At 34.5% G+C, this 15,249-nt stretch overlaps 1 protein-coding gene across 7 annotated transcripts in view; it reads left to right on the top strand.

The window, feature by feature from the left end:
- LOC140450217 (phospholipid-transporting ATPase ABCA3-like) overlaps window positions 1–15,249 on the top strand; it is a 372,486-nt gene that overhangs the window by 333,903 nt on the left and 23,334 nt on the right. For all 7 annotated transcript variants that reach the window (XM_072543710.1, XM_072543706.1, XM_072543707.1 and 4 more), the window contains exons 15-18: window positions 748–1,270; window positions 3,841–3,966; window positions 4,029–4,277; window positions 6,749–7,179. In XM_072543710.1, the coding sequence (XP_072399811.1) occupies window positions 748–1,270; window positions 3,841–3,966; window positions 4,029–4,277; window positions 6,749–7,179 (1,329 nt within the window). The remainder of the gene's footprint in view (window positions 1–747; window positions 1,271–3,840; window positions 3,967–4,028; window positions 4,278–6,748; window positions 7,180–15,249) is intronic.

The following is a 15,249-nucleotide window of genomic DNA, read 5'->3' as shown; positions in this document are numbered from 1 at the left end:
TTCTCAAAATTCATCATAATATATATTTTCAACCACAAACGGAAAAGAAAGGGAAAAATATAGTACTCGCAAATCAAGTTTTTCACGTGAAAGAGCATATATTTAAAAACAGTAATAGTAAAAGTTATAATATAAAAGCTAAAGTCATCAGGCACTCTGCAGTTAGCTTGAAGGCTTATAAAATATCATTTAAGGTAAATTATTTAAATTTTTTTCTATTTCAATTGCATAAAAATGAAGATATTTACTTTTTCCTATTAATAGCACGGATCCATCTTTTTCTTTTCTCTAATTTATATGTAATCTTTGGGAACCTATAAAAACTACACTTACTATTTTTGCTATTATTAGCACAATTAAATACGCAATATGTATTTGCACACATTTTTGATAAAATTTATGCGTAAAAAGGTAGGGCCAATTTTGTCATATTTCGCCGCTACGCATGCTGGCATCGTTTCAAAGTACACCTACCATGTTCACGCACGGAGCGAATACATATATAGGAAAGTATACATGGCGTAAAAATTGGATCTTATATTTTGAGCTATCTTTACGGCGGATGGGTGACCGGATTGTAAGTCTTTTGTGAATATTTACGGTGACAAATATCACCACAAGGACAGACAGGGTAAAAGTTTGACAATACACCGTTTTTTCCGAACCTAAATATAGTTTTTTTCTTTAATTTATGACTTTTATTACAAATATACGAACCAATTTTCTAAGAAATATTTCCTGTTTCAGACAGAGCATCATCCAATTCTTGTTACTAGAAGATACCAGGCAGCAGCAACATTTAGTGAAGCTGGATTACCTGAACTGCAATTGAACTTACCGAATTTGACAGCTTGGTTTAATAGCAACCCTTTTCACTCACCGGCAGTATCTTTGTCCTTAATGTTAAATAGTATTTACCGAAAGTTAGGTGATTGTGAAGATTGTACTATAGAATTTACGAATAATCCTTTACCTTACAGTCCTGAGACGCAAGCGTCACAGTTGTTAACGGTACAGAATGTTGGATTCCAGTTGTCGTTTAATATAGCATTTAGCATGTCATTTGTTGCTTCCTTCTATGTACTATTCGTTATAAAAGAAAATCGTTGTAAATCTAAGCATTTACAGTTTGTGTCAGGAGTAAAGATATACGTCTTTTGGTTAACTGCGGCCTTCTGTGATATGTTGACCTATCTGTTAACTATATTTGTATTGATGATCACTATGATCATGTTTCAAGAAGATGGGTTTAAGTCACCTACTGATATAAGTAAGTAATAAAATAAAATTGATAATATATATTTATGTCCTACTTCATTCTGAGTCACAGTAATTAAAATGTACTGGTGCATGAACATCTATAAGCTGAAGATCATATTTCATTGTATTATCCTCAGAAAATTATCAGCAAAGTTTATGGATAGCTATCCAAGAAAACTTTAATTCAGATTTTGACCACTGAACTAACATTTTAACGCTAAGAGACAAACTAATGAGAAAAGAAACTCGTCCAGCATATTTTATATCAGTTAACAAAACTTTACGAACGATCTACACAACGTAAAGAAACCAAATTGAGAGATGTCAAATCATAAAGTTTTAAGTGCGAGAAAACTCTGTTTATTATGCTTTAACACTACTACTTCTTAATTTACCATAGGTATCTTTTTAAACATGTTTTAGAAGCTTCAAAAATTGTAAAATGTTCAGATGGCAAGTATAAAATAAAGAATTGAATTTTGAATGGAAACTCTCGCATGCATTCGTCTTTCTTTTCAGAGACGTAGTATTCTCGGTCCACATGGTAGGTGGAATTTTGACGTCTTCAACGATGTAGTTCTCCACCAAAAAATCTGCAAATTGTTGAACTGTTGGATGTCTAGATAAGGCTACTCCAAAATCAATCGCAATGCAATCACCTACGTTTTCGTAGTCCATAAAGAAAGACCAAACACGTATTTTAAGTGAAATATCATTGCCAAGATCAGTTTCTGAATTTTTCGTCACCTGTTTGATGTATTTACAGTTAAATTCTCATAGACTAAGAATCGTTAAATAAACTTACCAATGCTATCCAAGATATATCCAAGAGGCACGTAGTGTTCATTCATGAGCTTGTGAACAGTAAACAGTTGGCAAAAATACTTCATGCAATATTTGAAAGTTCGGTCCACATAAATGGTATTTAAATAGCACAAAAATATTTAGTTTGTCTCACAAGAAAACACCACGAAAGTGTGTCTGTATCGTTCTTTAACAAGAACTGCTCTCTTTCATTTGTCGTTATTTCAATTGTATTTAGCACTTTCTGCACTTCCTGCACACTCATTGGTAGTTTCGGTAACACCTTCTTCCAACTGTAGTACATGTAGTTTCGTATCATATGTACGTCATTCTTTGTAAAGAAGTTTTATGGGCTTCTCTTCTCACAAATGTATTCAACGGTCTTTCTCCTCAGTAAATTGTTTCACTGAGGAGTTTTTGGCGGTTTAGCTTTTCCAGGCTGCTGCTGTCATTATTGTGCTTACCACCAAATTTAAGAACTGTGTACCTACGGTCCGTTTTCACATACGACTTACATTGACAGTATACACACTGCCATCGCTTTAATTCTCCCGACAATAACTCGTCGAAATTATATTTAAAACTGTTCACCTCTAGCATGAGTTTTTCTTGTTAGTTCAACATTTCTGTAGCTGCATCTTCTAGAACAACATGATCAAGTACAAGCAAGACGCAAAATTATCAGCAAACTAATTTGAAATAAGTTTGAGGCGAAAAGGTATACTAATTTAAAGAATTATGGGAAAATCGAGTTTGTATATGGCGAACTGACCATCCCAATAAAATACATCGCCTACCTACCTAAATTTCCAAAAGTTTCATTGAGGTCCAATTCGCTCATACCCCTTTATCTGTAGAGAGCTAATTACCTGCGATCGGAAGCTGGTTCATATACACCCATTGAAATTTCTTTGTTAGACTGCAAGTAAAACGCTGGCACATACAACGCATTACTGCAATAAAACGTATTTTAGTTTATATGGCAATTACAACGTTACGGTTTGGCATCTCACAATTTAGCACTTAACTCGAAACAAAAACTTAAATAAATTGCAAATTGCATAATAAAACATTACGAAATAATAAGTTGCTGCTTATGTTGCCCAAATATATATAAAAATACTTAAGTTACTTGTACATAAAGGTACTGTAAAGATTAAAGCTACATTGTCACTATTGCAAGAAGCAACCGCACAGCTCATTTTGAAAAAGGTACAAAACTAGAGACACAATGGCAAATAAAAACTAGATACTGAAGATTAAATATTCGTAGATCAGTCGCTATACAAAAAAATTAAAATATGTGCAGGAAACACCAACGAAAAAACGTAAACAATCCATATGATTTGATGGTGTACATCAAAGCACTAAAAACAAGCGAACTACAAGTTATGCAAAAAAAGTATTATACAAAATAATAAACTAAACAGCAACTAAACACCACAGGTACTTTTTAAGACACTATAATGCTTTAACTAAAGAAAAAACGAGGTAAATTGCTACAATGTCAAAAAAACTTGTTAACTATCATTACAAATAATTGGGTTCTTTTCCAAGAGGTTTCTTGGCTAAGTCACACGCCTGGCCCAGCTGTCAAAATGTCATGCGCAATATCATACCTTATGTTCATTGTACCATGAGTCTACATTACCGCCTACTGCGCCACTTTTTTAAATTCTAATTTAAACTCTAATTAAATGTAATATGCATATAAAAATATAAAGTTTGTAATAAATATATATTAAAAGAGAATAATACATTATTATACTGTTTTAGGTCGAATGTTTTTTATCCTGTTTTATTTTGGATGGGCATTTTTACCGATGTTTTACTTAAGTTCGTATTTCTTTAAAGTTCCTTCCACCGGTTACACAAGAATGACCCTTGTCAGTATATTTGGAGGTAATACATACAAAATGGTCACCTTTAGTGTCAATTCATAATAATGGTTGTTTATGTTTTAGGAAACGCTGCATTTCTCGTGGTACAAGTTCTTCAAAGTCCAGGATTAGACCTGCAATACATAGGAAATGCTTTACACTGGCTTTTTCTAATATTTCCACATTACTCGTTAGCTACTGGAATAAATGAAAGTTTTAAAGTATATGCCTACAATTATATATGCGAAACCCTTATTAAAACTTGCGAGGAACAGAATATTCCCAAAAAAACTTGTTTATCACATAATGAAAGAATTCGTGATATTTGTGAAGGTATGTTAATTCTCTTTACGTTTTATATGAATAGTTTGTGTAGCTCTATATTTTGACTTAAATATCATCTGACTAAATTTTAATAAATTGATTAGTGTTTAAGAAAAACACGCTCGGACACATCGATTGGTAATATTTAGTTGAGCATTTTAGACATAGCTTACATCATATGTACAGGGTGTCCCAAATTGGTATGTTTTACAAGGTATACCGAAAACTAAACAGAGCATATTTACTGATGCAACAGGGGCACAGAACCCGACAAGCAGAGGAAGAATATAAACGACTACGCAAAGAAGAAAAGAAAACTCACCGAAGAAAAAAGAGAGAATATATGAACAAAGAACTTCAAGAACTACAAGAACTAAGTAAATCAACAGAGACAAGAAAATTTTATCAGAGACTAAACAAAAGCAGAAAAGACTTCAAACCGAGAACAACGATGTGTAGAGATAAGGAAGGTAATATATTGACAGAACAGCAAGAGATACTAAGTAGATGGACAGAACATTTTACGGAAAAGTTTGAAGGAGATCGGAGAGAGACGACCCCTGACATACCATTAGACCAAGCAGACAACAGAGAAAAGACTCCACCAACAATAGCCGAGATTAGAGCAGCAGTAGAAAAATTAAAGAACAATAAAGCACCGGGATCGGATCAAATAGCATCGGAGTTACTAAAGGAAGGAGGAGACGCACTACAAAAAACAATACATGAATTGATAACAAAGATATGGTCGAATAAACAACTACCAACGGAGTGGAATAGCGGTATTATTGTACCACTACATAAAAAAGGAAATCAGTTAGAATGTGGAAACTACCGTGGAATCACGCTGCTGAATGCAGCATACAAAATAATGTCCAATGTCATTTATGATAGACTTAGACCACAAGCTAAAAAAAATAGTTGGCAAATACCAAAGTGGCTTCTGTAGACAGAAGTCAACAATAGACCAGATATTTGTTCTGCGACAGATCCTCGAAAAAACAAGTGAATATAACATCGACACCCATCATCTCTTCATAGACTTTGAAAGCGCATATGACAATATAAACCGAGAATTCTTAATAAAAGCAATGAAAGAATTTAATATACCAACACAACTAATAGAACTGATAAAAGAATCTCTAAAAGTAGAAAGTAGAATCCGGATACAAAATGAATTAACGGAAACAATAGATGTGAAAAAGGGACTACGCCAGGGAGACGCTCTATCATGCATCTTGTTCAACATCGTGCTCGAGAAAATACTGAGGGACACAACAGTCAATACACGAGGAACAATCATTAATAAAAGCGTGCAAATACTAGCATTTGCAGATGATGTTGTGTGGTCTTAAAATCAATCAGACCAAAACAAAATATATGCAGGTAAGAAAAAACGCAGAAATAAGGCAGCCACAAAATATAACAATAGGAGAATACAACATAGAGGAGGTAAAAAACTTTATATACTTGGGATCCCTAGTCACGTCTGATAATAACGTTACGGAGGAAGTGAAGAGGCGAATATTTATTGCAAATAAATGTTACCATGGCTTAATTAGACACCTAAGATCAGATAACGTCGCAAGAAAGACAAAATGCCAAATATATAAAACCCTAATAAGACCGGTACTCACATATGCCTCAGAAACCTGGACACTTACTAAAAGAGAGGAAACGTTGTTAGCCACCTTCGAAAGAAAAATCTTGCGACACATATACAAGGGCACAAAAAAAACGGAATATGGCGAAGACGATACAACTCTGAACTATACAAAATATACCAGGATCCGGATATTATAACATTCATTAAAATAGGACGGCTGCGTTGGATAGGACATGTAGAAAGAATGGAAGAAGGCGAAATACCAAACAAAATATTCAAACAGACGCCAGTAGGAAAAAGAACAAGAGGAAGACCGAAACTGAGATACTTAGAACAAATAGAAAATGATATAACAACCTTAAAAATAAAAAACTGGAGAAAAAAAGCACGAAACAGATCGGAATGGAGAAGAATCCTAGAACAGGCCAAGACCCAAAAAGGGTTGTCGAGCCAGTGATGATGATGATGATACCGAAAACTAGAGGAGATAGAAAAAAAGTAGTTGAGATAATATCTAATATATGATACATAATATTATTATGACTGTTTTTTTTTTTGTTAAAGTAACGATTGTCCAATCAAATCATCGATAGCTCCCAACATTAGCGAGATAGAGGGCGATTATTAAAAAATGTCGAAAACGACAGGGTTGTGTATCTTCTTTATTAGGAAAAATTTATTCTTTAATTAATTTAATTCTACATTGTTAGCGTTCTTCTATCCCTAATCGTTTAGGACAACCATATTATAGGTCAAAAACTGAATCCCTAAATCTAAAATAGAATGTATCATTACCTCTTTGTACTCCCGTGAATAAAGTTTAAATTGTCGAATCTGCGTTTCTTTATATTTAATAAATTTATTTTATTTTTAGATGCTGATTTGAATTACTTTAAATGGAAGGCACCTGGAATTGCTAGGAACCTTGTTTATTCATTTTTAACAGGCATTATTTTATTTGCGCTTCTTTTGGCCGTTGAGTATAAACTTTTCTCTAGAATTAAGTATTACTTAACGCAAAAGCATTTTACCAAAAGACCTATACCTGTTGAAGACGAAGATGCTGACGTTGCAAAAGAACGAGAAAAAATACATGTTGCTACAGAGACTGATATTAAACAAAATTATACATTGGTAGTCAAAGATTTAACCAAATACTATAAGAACTTTTTGGCTGTGAACGGACTGTGCGTTGGAATAAGAAAGTTCGAATGCTTTGGATTGCTTGGGATTAATGGTGCTGGAAAAACTAGTACATTCATGATGATGACTGGTGATACCAGTATCTCATATGGTGACGCCTGGGTAAGTATTCATTAAAAATACACTGCTTTTTAAAATTAAAGAACGGTCAGTTATAATGATTTAGACGTGAAATACGAGGCGTGTTTTTTAAGTAAGTACTGTTTTGGAATTAAAAAAAGACGTGCAAAGATATGGCAATAATTTTCTTTTTACATGAAAGCCTAATCTACTTTTCTACATAATTTCCGTGAATATTGAGGCACTTGTCATAACGTGGCACCAGTTTTGGAATACCCTCCTGATCAAATTCTGCCGCCTGACTTGTTAACCACTGGATCACAAATGTTTTGACTTCGTTATCGTCTTGAAGACGCTGACCGCCCAGGTGTTTCTTCAAGTACTGGAATAAATGGTAGTCGCTGGGCGCCAGATCAGGGCTGTATGGAGGATGATCTAGAGTTTCCCATTTAAATGATTTGATGAGATCTTTGGTCTGATTAGCCACATGTGGACGGGCATTGTTATGCAGCAAAACGATACCCTTACTCAACTTGTCACGTCTTTTGTTCTGGATTGCATGACGCAGATTTTTCAATGTCTCACAATAAGACGCTGCATTGATTGTTTCATTACGAGGCAGAAACTCCACTAGCAATACTCCTTTTCTGTCCCAAAAAACTGTGCACATGATTTTCCGGGCAGAAATTGTTTGCTTAAACTTCACTCTTTTGGGTGATGATGAATGTCGCCATTCCATGGATTGTTGTTTCGATTCTGGTGTGACGTAGGCCACCCACGTTTCGTCACTAGTAACAATTTGGTCTAAAAAATCTTCACCTTCACTGTGGTACCGCTCAAGGAAAGTCAATGCACTGCCTAAACGTTGGGTTTTGTGCAAATCCGTCAACATTTTTGGAACCCAACGTGAACACAATTTCCGGTAATTCAAGTTCTCGGTAACAATGCGATACAAAACACTACAAGAATACTGAGGAAAGCAGTCGGATAATGATGAAATTGTAAAGCGTCTGTTTTCTCTCACCTTTTCGTCCACTTTCCGCACCAAATTTTCATTAACGACCGAAGGACGCCCACTCCGTTCTTCATCATGCACATTTGTGCGGCCATCTTTAAATGCTCTTACCCATTTCCTTACCATTCCATCACTCATAATGTTTTTTCCGTAAACTTCAACGATCTCACGATGAATATCGATCGGTTTTACGCCTTTAGCACTAAGAAATCGTATAACAGCCCTTACTTCACAATCAGCGTGACTCACGATTGTTGGAGGCATCTTAAACACTGGAGTAAACAAGTATACAATGAAAAATCAGACTGTAATGGCGTCAGTGCGTAGACAAGAGATGTAGGTAACCAGCGCTCATGCGCGGAACGCCGACCGTAGCGCTGCGGCGGCGCAATCGCAAAACAGTACTTACTTAAAAAACATGCCTCGTATTTTGCTTGTAAGTATGCACATATTTAAAAAAAAAACTATTACAAACGAAACCTGAAACAAATTTTTATTTAGTATTTAATACAAACTTTATATTATCATTCAAATATAATTATTTTTCGTATTTGAGTAATGATATCTTTTACAAAATAAAATCTGAGCTGAGAAAAGCTGAGATGGAAGACTGCTTGTGACACTCGTCCGGCCAGGCAACTAATAGTTGTTTTGAGTAGTATGGACCTCTACAACAAGAACCTATGTTTCCTACAGTCGATTTTTTGGACTTAATTCATTATTAACAAATTAAGGTTAAAAAACGGTAAATTTTTGTGTTTGAAACAAATTTGAGAAGAGAAGAAACTTATAAGTCATATAAAAACCTTGAAAATGGCGTTTTCTAAACGTTCCTATCCTTATTTGTTGCTTAGAAAGTTACCAAATGAGTCAAAAATTTCGGTTTTTTATAAATGTTAATAACTTTTTTTAATATCAACTTATAACCTTTATATTACACACAATGTTGGGCCCTGTGGTGCTTAAACTAACATTAAAATTTCAAGATGATCGGTCAAAGAGTTTAAAAGTTATTTAATTTGTTTATCTCAAATTAAATTTGTTTGCAACAATATAAGTCAGAAAATTAAATAGGTGTATTAAATATACCGACAGATTATAAAAGAAAAAGATTTTCTCTATCAACATTAAAAAAAAAATTGGGAAAAATAATTTTAAATATTGCAAAATAATTTGGCAAAAACATGTCAATTTTTTGCTTATAAATAAATAGAATAACTTTTTAAGCATTTACTCCAGAAAACTGAAGAGTTCTTAATTGGTACATTGTTATTATATTATAATCTGTTATAAATAAAATTCATAACAGATAAAAATTATTTTTATTGGGTCTGCTAGTCCCGACGCGTCCACTGGAGCGTTAAAGATGTTTATTAGCTTTTTTGGCTATAAGTTAAGACTTTTTTATTTAAAATATGGTCGATCCATGGAATTTCAAGCAACATTCAGAAACACCACATTTCGAACGCTTCAATACGGTTTAGCGATCTTATTTTAAATGACCAATAATATGTAGTATTTAAGGACGCTGATATGGATACCCAAGGGAGTTTCGCGCTGACAAAGAGAGTTATTGAATTTGGTAAAAATATTTCTAGCTATACTCGTATTTTCAGTACTTCGTCGTTGCGATCCCACTTACTGTTTAAGGTAGCTCTAAGATATTTAAATTTCTTAACTCTTTAGCTATCTATAGCCCCAATGACTGGAGGACTAGAAACCTAAGGAGAAACAAGAGGCATTCTACGAACAATTGCAAACCATCCTGGATGAAATACCTTATGAAGAACCCTTAATTCTTATGGGTGACTTTAATGCACGAATTGGAAATGAAATAGTTCAAGAAGTAAAAACAAAGATTTAATGAAAACCATGTCAACGTAAATGGAAAACTTATGGCTAACATCTGTGCTTTAACGAACTTAGAATCAATAATACATTTTCGACCATAAGCTCCAGTATAAATATACATCTGAAAACTCCAGGGGGCATAAATCTATGATTGATTTTATAGTCACTAATAGAAAAATCCACCCAAAGCAGATTCTAGATATCCGAACTTTAAGCTAGAAGCTTAAACCTAGAAGCTCTAGGAAAACGCAGAGTCATACTGAACAAAAGAAACAACAACAATACACCATGGTTCAGGAAAGAAATAAAAGAGAAAATGAAACAAAGCAGTTGGTAAGAAGAACAAAAAATGAACACTGGGGACAGTTTACAAAGAGGATAAAAAGTTACTTCTACGGTACACAAAAACAAATATCTAGATTTATAAGAAACCAACGGAAAGAAATGGCAAAATTGAAGAAATACAATAGCATACCAGCAAGCGAAGGGGAAAGATACCTGACGGAACTCTTTAAAGGAAAGGACAATAATAATCAACACAATAACGTACCTGAATTAAGACAGGAAATAGAAATCAGTTTTCAGGAAGTAGAAATAGCCATAAATTCACTCAAAAATAGAAAGGCACCAGGATCAGACGGAATAACCAACGAGCTTCTAAAACACGGAAGAGAAAGTATAACCCTAGAGATGACAAAACTTATACAAAAACTTATATTGCACTGAAAGATACCAAACGCATGGAGAAACAGCATAGTGATCCCAATGTTCAAGAAAGGAGATAAAGAAGACCCCAACAATTACTACTACTAAGGATTTCCACAGTTCTCACTGTCTTCCATCACTCAACCGTTTTCTCCAATTTTCCCTGTCATTCCAGTCTCCATCTCACAGGGTTCTTTTCTCCATAGCCTCGTCGATTTCATCTCTGAATGACCTTCGGGGTCTTCCTCTCTTTCTTCTTCCAATCGGACTCCATTCTGTGATTTTGTTTATCCAGCGTCCTCTGTCCGCTCTTCTGACGTGGCCGTACCAGGATAGTCTCTTCTCCTCTATATAGTCGATTATGTCTGATTGCACTCCCATTCTTCGCTTAATCTCTGCGTTTTCAATTCTGTCTCTTTTTGTAAGTCTACAGCTTCTTCTCAGGAACTCCATTTCTACTGCTCTTATTCTACCTCTATTTCTCTTGTTTATTGTCCAGTTTTCGGACCCATATGTCAGGATACTTCTTGTCAGGGTGTTATATATTCTCTTTTTTGTCTTTATTGTAATGTTCTTATCCCACAACACTGAGTTTAGTTGTCTTATACAGTTTCTTGTTTGTCTCAGTCTGTTGTTTATATCTTCTTCTGTTGTTCCCTGGTTCGATATTATGGTTCCTAAATACTTGAATTTATCTGTTCCATTTATTTGTCTTCCCTCGTCTATCTCTAGGTTTCTCATATCCTTGTTTTCTGTTGTTAGGTATTCGGTTTTCTCTAAGTTTATTTCCATTCCGTTGTTTTTATATTCATCTTCTAGTTTTCTGAGCATAAAGCTGAGATCTTCTTCATCTTGTGCGATGACTACTTGATCGTCGGCAAAACTTAAGGTGTATAGATATTCGTCTCTTACTGGTATGCCCATTCCTTCGCACTTTCTCCTCCATGGTTTGAGTGTCTTTTCCAAGAATATTTTAAACAGAGTAGGGGACGTAGCACAGCCTTGTAGAAGTCCTTTTGTCGTCTTAAATGGATTGTAGGCTGTATTTCCACATTTAATAGCTACTTTGTTTTCTTTGTATAGTGCTTTAACTGCTTTTATTAGTGTTTGTCGGATTCCGAGATCATCCATTGCTTCCATAATACCTAGAGTCAAATTATGGGAAGCAATGAAACCCCAACAATTATAGAGGTATAAATCTATTGAACACCGCACTTAAGCTTACTACAAAAGTCCTAACCAACAAAATCAATAAACTAACAACTTTATCAGATAGACAACAAGGAATCAGATCCGGAAGATCCTGCGTAGACGCCATATTTGTACAAAACAAATCACAGAAAAAGCCATCGAGTACAATAAACTAGCATATCTATGTTTTATAGACCTGACGAAGGCTTTCGATCGCATCCAAGTCAAAGACGCCTCACACCTACTGTATAAAAGAAACATACCAATCAATATTATACAAACCATCGAAAACATCTACTTCCATGATCAAATACAGGCAAAGATAAATGGAAAACTAACACAGTGTATACCAGTACAAAGCGAAGTCAGACAGGATGACTGGTTAAGCCCTCTTCTCTTTAATATAATAATGGACGAAATAATACAAGCAGTACGTAAAGATCATGGCTACAGAATGGGAAACAAAGAAATCCAAATATTATGTCATGCAGACGACGTAGCATTAATCGCCGAGACAGAAGACGAGATTCAAAGATTAACACATATCTTCAATACAACAGCCAAAAAATACAATATAATAATATTAGCAGAAAAAACCAAATGTATGACCTCTAAATACCCACTACGATGTAAAATCGAAATTGATGGGAAAATAATAAAGCAGGAATCAAGGTTTAGATATCTGGGAATAGATATAACTAGTTACGGAGATGTTGAAGAAGAAGTACAACAACAAAGCTTAAAAGCAAGTAAAGCGGCGGGATCTCTTAATGACACAATCTGGAAGAACAAACACCTAAGACAACTCCGACGAATATCAGGGAAAAGTCTGTTGGATAGGGAGTGAAGCGAAAACATAAAAAGAGCATGCAATACAGAAGACATAAATTGATGGGTGACAAAACGGAAACAGAAGTGGAATGAACACATTAGTAGAATGGCAGAGGATAGGATAGTACGAATAGCACGAGATAAGTTACCAAATGGACGAAGAAGTATTGGCAGACCAAGAAAAAGATGGTGCGATAATTTAAACAATTTAGGAGGCTAATATTGAAGAAGAAACAGCCTTTAAAGCCTACATACAAGAAGGAAGAAAAAGAAGAAGATGGACTCTGTACATAAGGGTACATAATAAATACATTTATTTTCGACAGCGCTTACATATGGAATTATCTGCTGATTATTATTAACAATATTACTGATTGCTACTAGTAACTGATACTTATAATTGATTAACAAGACACCCCATTTGACACATGCCATTTTTTAACAGTTCTAGCCACTGTTATATCTAAATATTACTATATATATATATATATATATATATATATATATATATATATATATATATATATATATATATATATATATATATCACTGTTACATATGTTTCTAAGTTCTATGATTTGTATATATTTTTATTGTTAAAATATGTTGTAAATAGCAGCACTGCTATCTCTCGATGAACCAGTTGGCAATTATTGATTTACAGGCATAATTTCTATCAGTTACTTTTAGTTGACTCCTATATTACCAGTCAGATTTATTTTTATGAATAAGGGTAATCGTATCTTAATAATTATTAAAAGTAGGATATTATATACACACAACCAAACTTATATGGAATCATCAGATATTTCTTATTATTTTAAGCGAATTTTACAAAACCAACCTACGAAGTCAAAGAATGTTTATTAATATCATACAAAATTTCAATGTACAAGGAATAATGTTTAAATTGTTTTTATTTATTTATGATTTTTTTAATAGTCGGTGTGACTAACCCTAGGCCTTATGCTATCTCCAGTTCGCGTTGTCATGCTTCTAAACAAATTGTCTACATTTTATTGTGCTAGGCTGTTTCCTTTCTTTAACACCAGCTTGTACTAGCTGTACGGTATTTTGTGGATTATCCCGGCGAGGTTTAATCCTTTTTTTAAGCATATCCCACAAATGCTATACAGAGTAAAAGTCGGGTGAGCAAGCAGGTCACTACAGAATGGTGATATCTTCTGCTTCAAGGAAGTCTGCAGTGACTCTGCTGGCATGTGGAGATGCATTATCGTGCATGAAAATTAAATTTTTTCCCACTGCACTTTCTCATAGTCTAACTACAAGTTCTAGTCTAACTACAAATCAACATACCTGTGAACTAATGAAGTTGGTGGAATAGAAATTAAAGAAGTTTTTTCACCGACCATATTACTTCCCCAGAACATAAAACTTCCTTCTGTATGTCTGTGAACAGATCTTGCTGGTTCCGTTCTTGCTCATATTTCTCTCCCTCTAAGTATACGAATCTATCGATCATATGATTTTACACAAATCCTGGTTTCGTCTAAAAATATCACATTTTGCCAATTTCGAATGTTCCAGTTTTGGTATTGAAGACACCAATTTAGGCGATCAATCTTGTGCTGCCTGGTTAACTCGTAAACCTGTAACTGTCTACTGCTGTATAGTCCTTTGACACGAATTCTTCTTATTGTTTCAACTGAAACACTTACATAGGAGTTGCGAGTGAAAATTTGTCGCGTCTTTTCTAGCTACTTGAACAATAAAACGACTGTGGCAAGCTCTTGTTACTTTTTGGCGATTTTATCTTGATCTACTCTTAAGCATTTCTGTGTTAGGCCTACCACTGCAGCTATGTCCCTATGAGGCATGCCTTGCTCCACAAGCCCAATAATATTTCCGCTTTGCACATCCGTTAACCCCACATCAGGCATATTTTCGTTTTTAAAAGCAAAAGTTGGGTCACTTATAATCGTTTAGTTTAAAACTTCTTCTTCTTCTTCATCTTTTTCTTTTTATATATACATGACTCTGTCTGGTTTTCAATGTGCCTCCAGTAAGTTGTCGTTACATCGTTTTCGTGTTCTTCCTACTGATCGTCTTCCTATTGGGGAACTGTCTCTTTCCGTCTTTAGTGTTTTCATCTCTGCTGTTTCTAACATCCTTTTTGTCCTCCCTGTGTCAGGTCTTGTTTTTGCCGCGTATGTTATTATTGGTCTGATGGTTGTTTTGTAAATTTTGCTTTTCGTATCTTTTCCGATATTTTTATTTCTCCATATTGTTTTATTTAGACAGTCTGCGGCTCTGTTTTCTCTATTCACTTGATCTTCCACTTCGGTTTCGAGCTTTCCGTAGCTAGATAATGTGATGCCTAGGTATTTAAACTCCATCACTTGTTCTATTATCTGATCTTCCAGCTCCAATTTACATCTTAGTAATTTTGCTGTTGTAACCAAGCATTTTGTCTTTTTTGGGGAAATTGACATGTTAAATTTTCTGGCGGTTATAATAAATTGCACTTTTAGCAGATTACTTTAAGTTGTTTTTCTCCC

This window comes from Diabrotica undecimpunctata, chromosome 9, assembly GCF_040954645.1.
Source record: "Diabrotica undecimpunctata isolate CICGRU chromosome 9, icDiaUnde3, whole genome shotgun sequence".
NCBI classification, from domain to species: domain Eukaryota; kingdom Metazoa; phylum Arthropoda; class Insecta; order Coleoptera; family Chrysomelidae; genus Diabrotica; species Diabrotica undecimpunctata.
The sequence above is the reverse complement of the archived record's forward strand: the minus strand, read 5'-3'. Positions and strand labels throughout refer to the sequence as shown.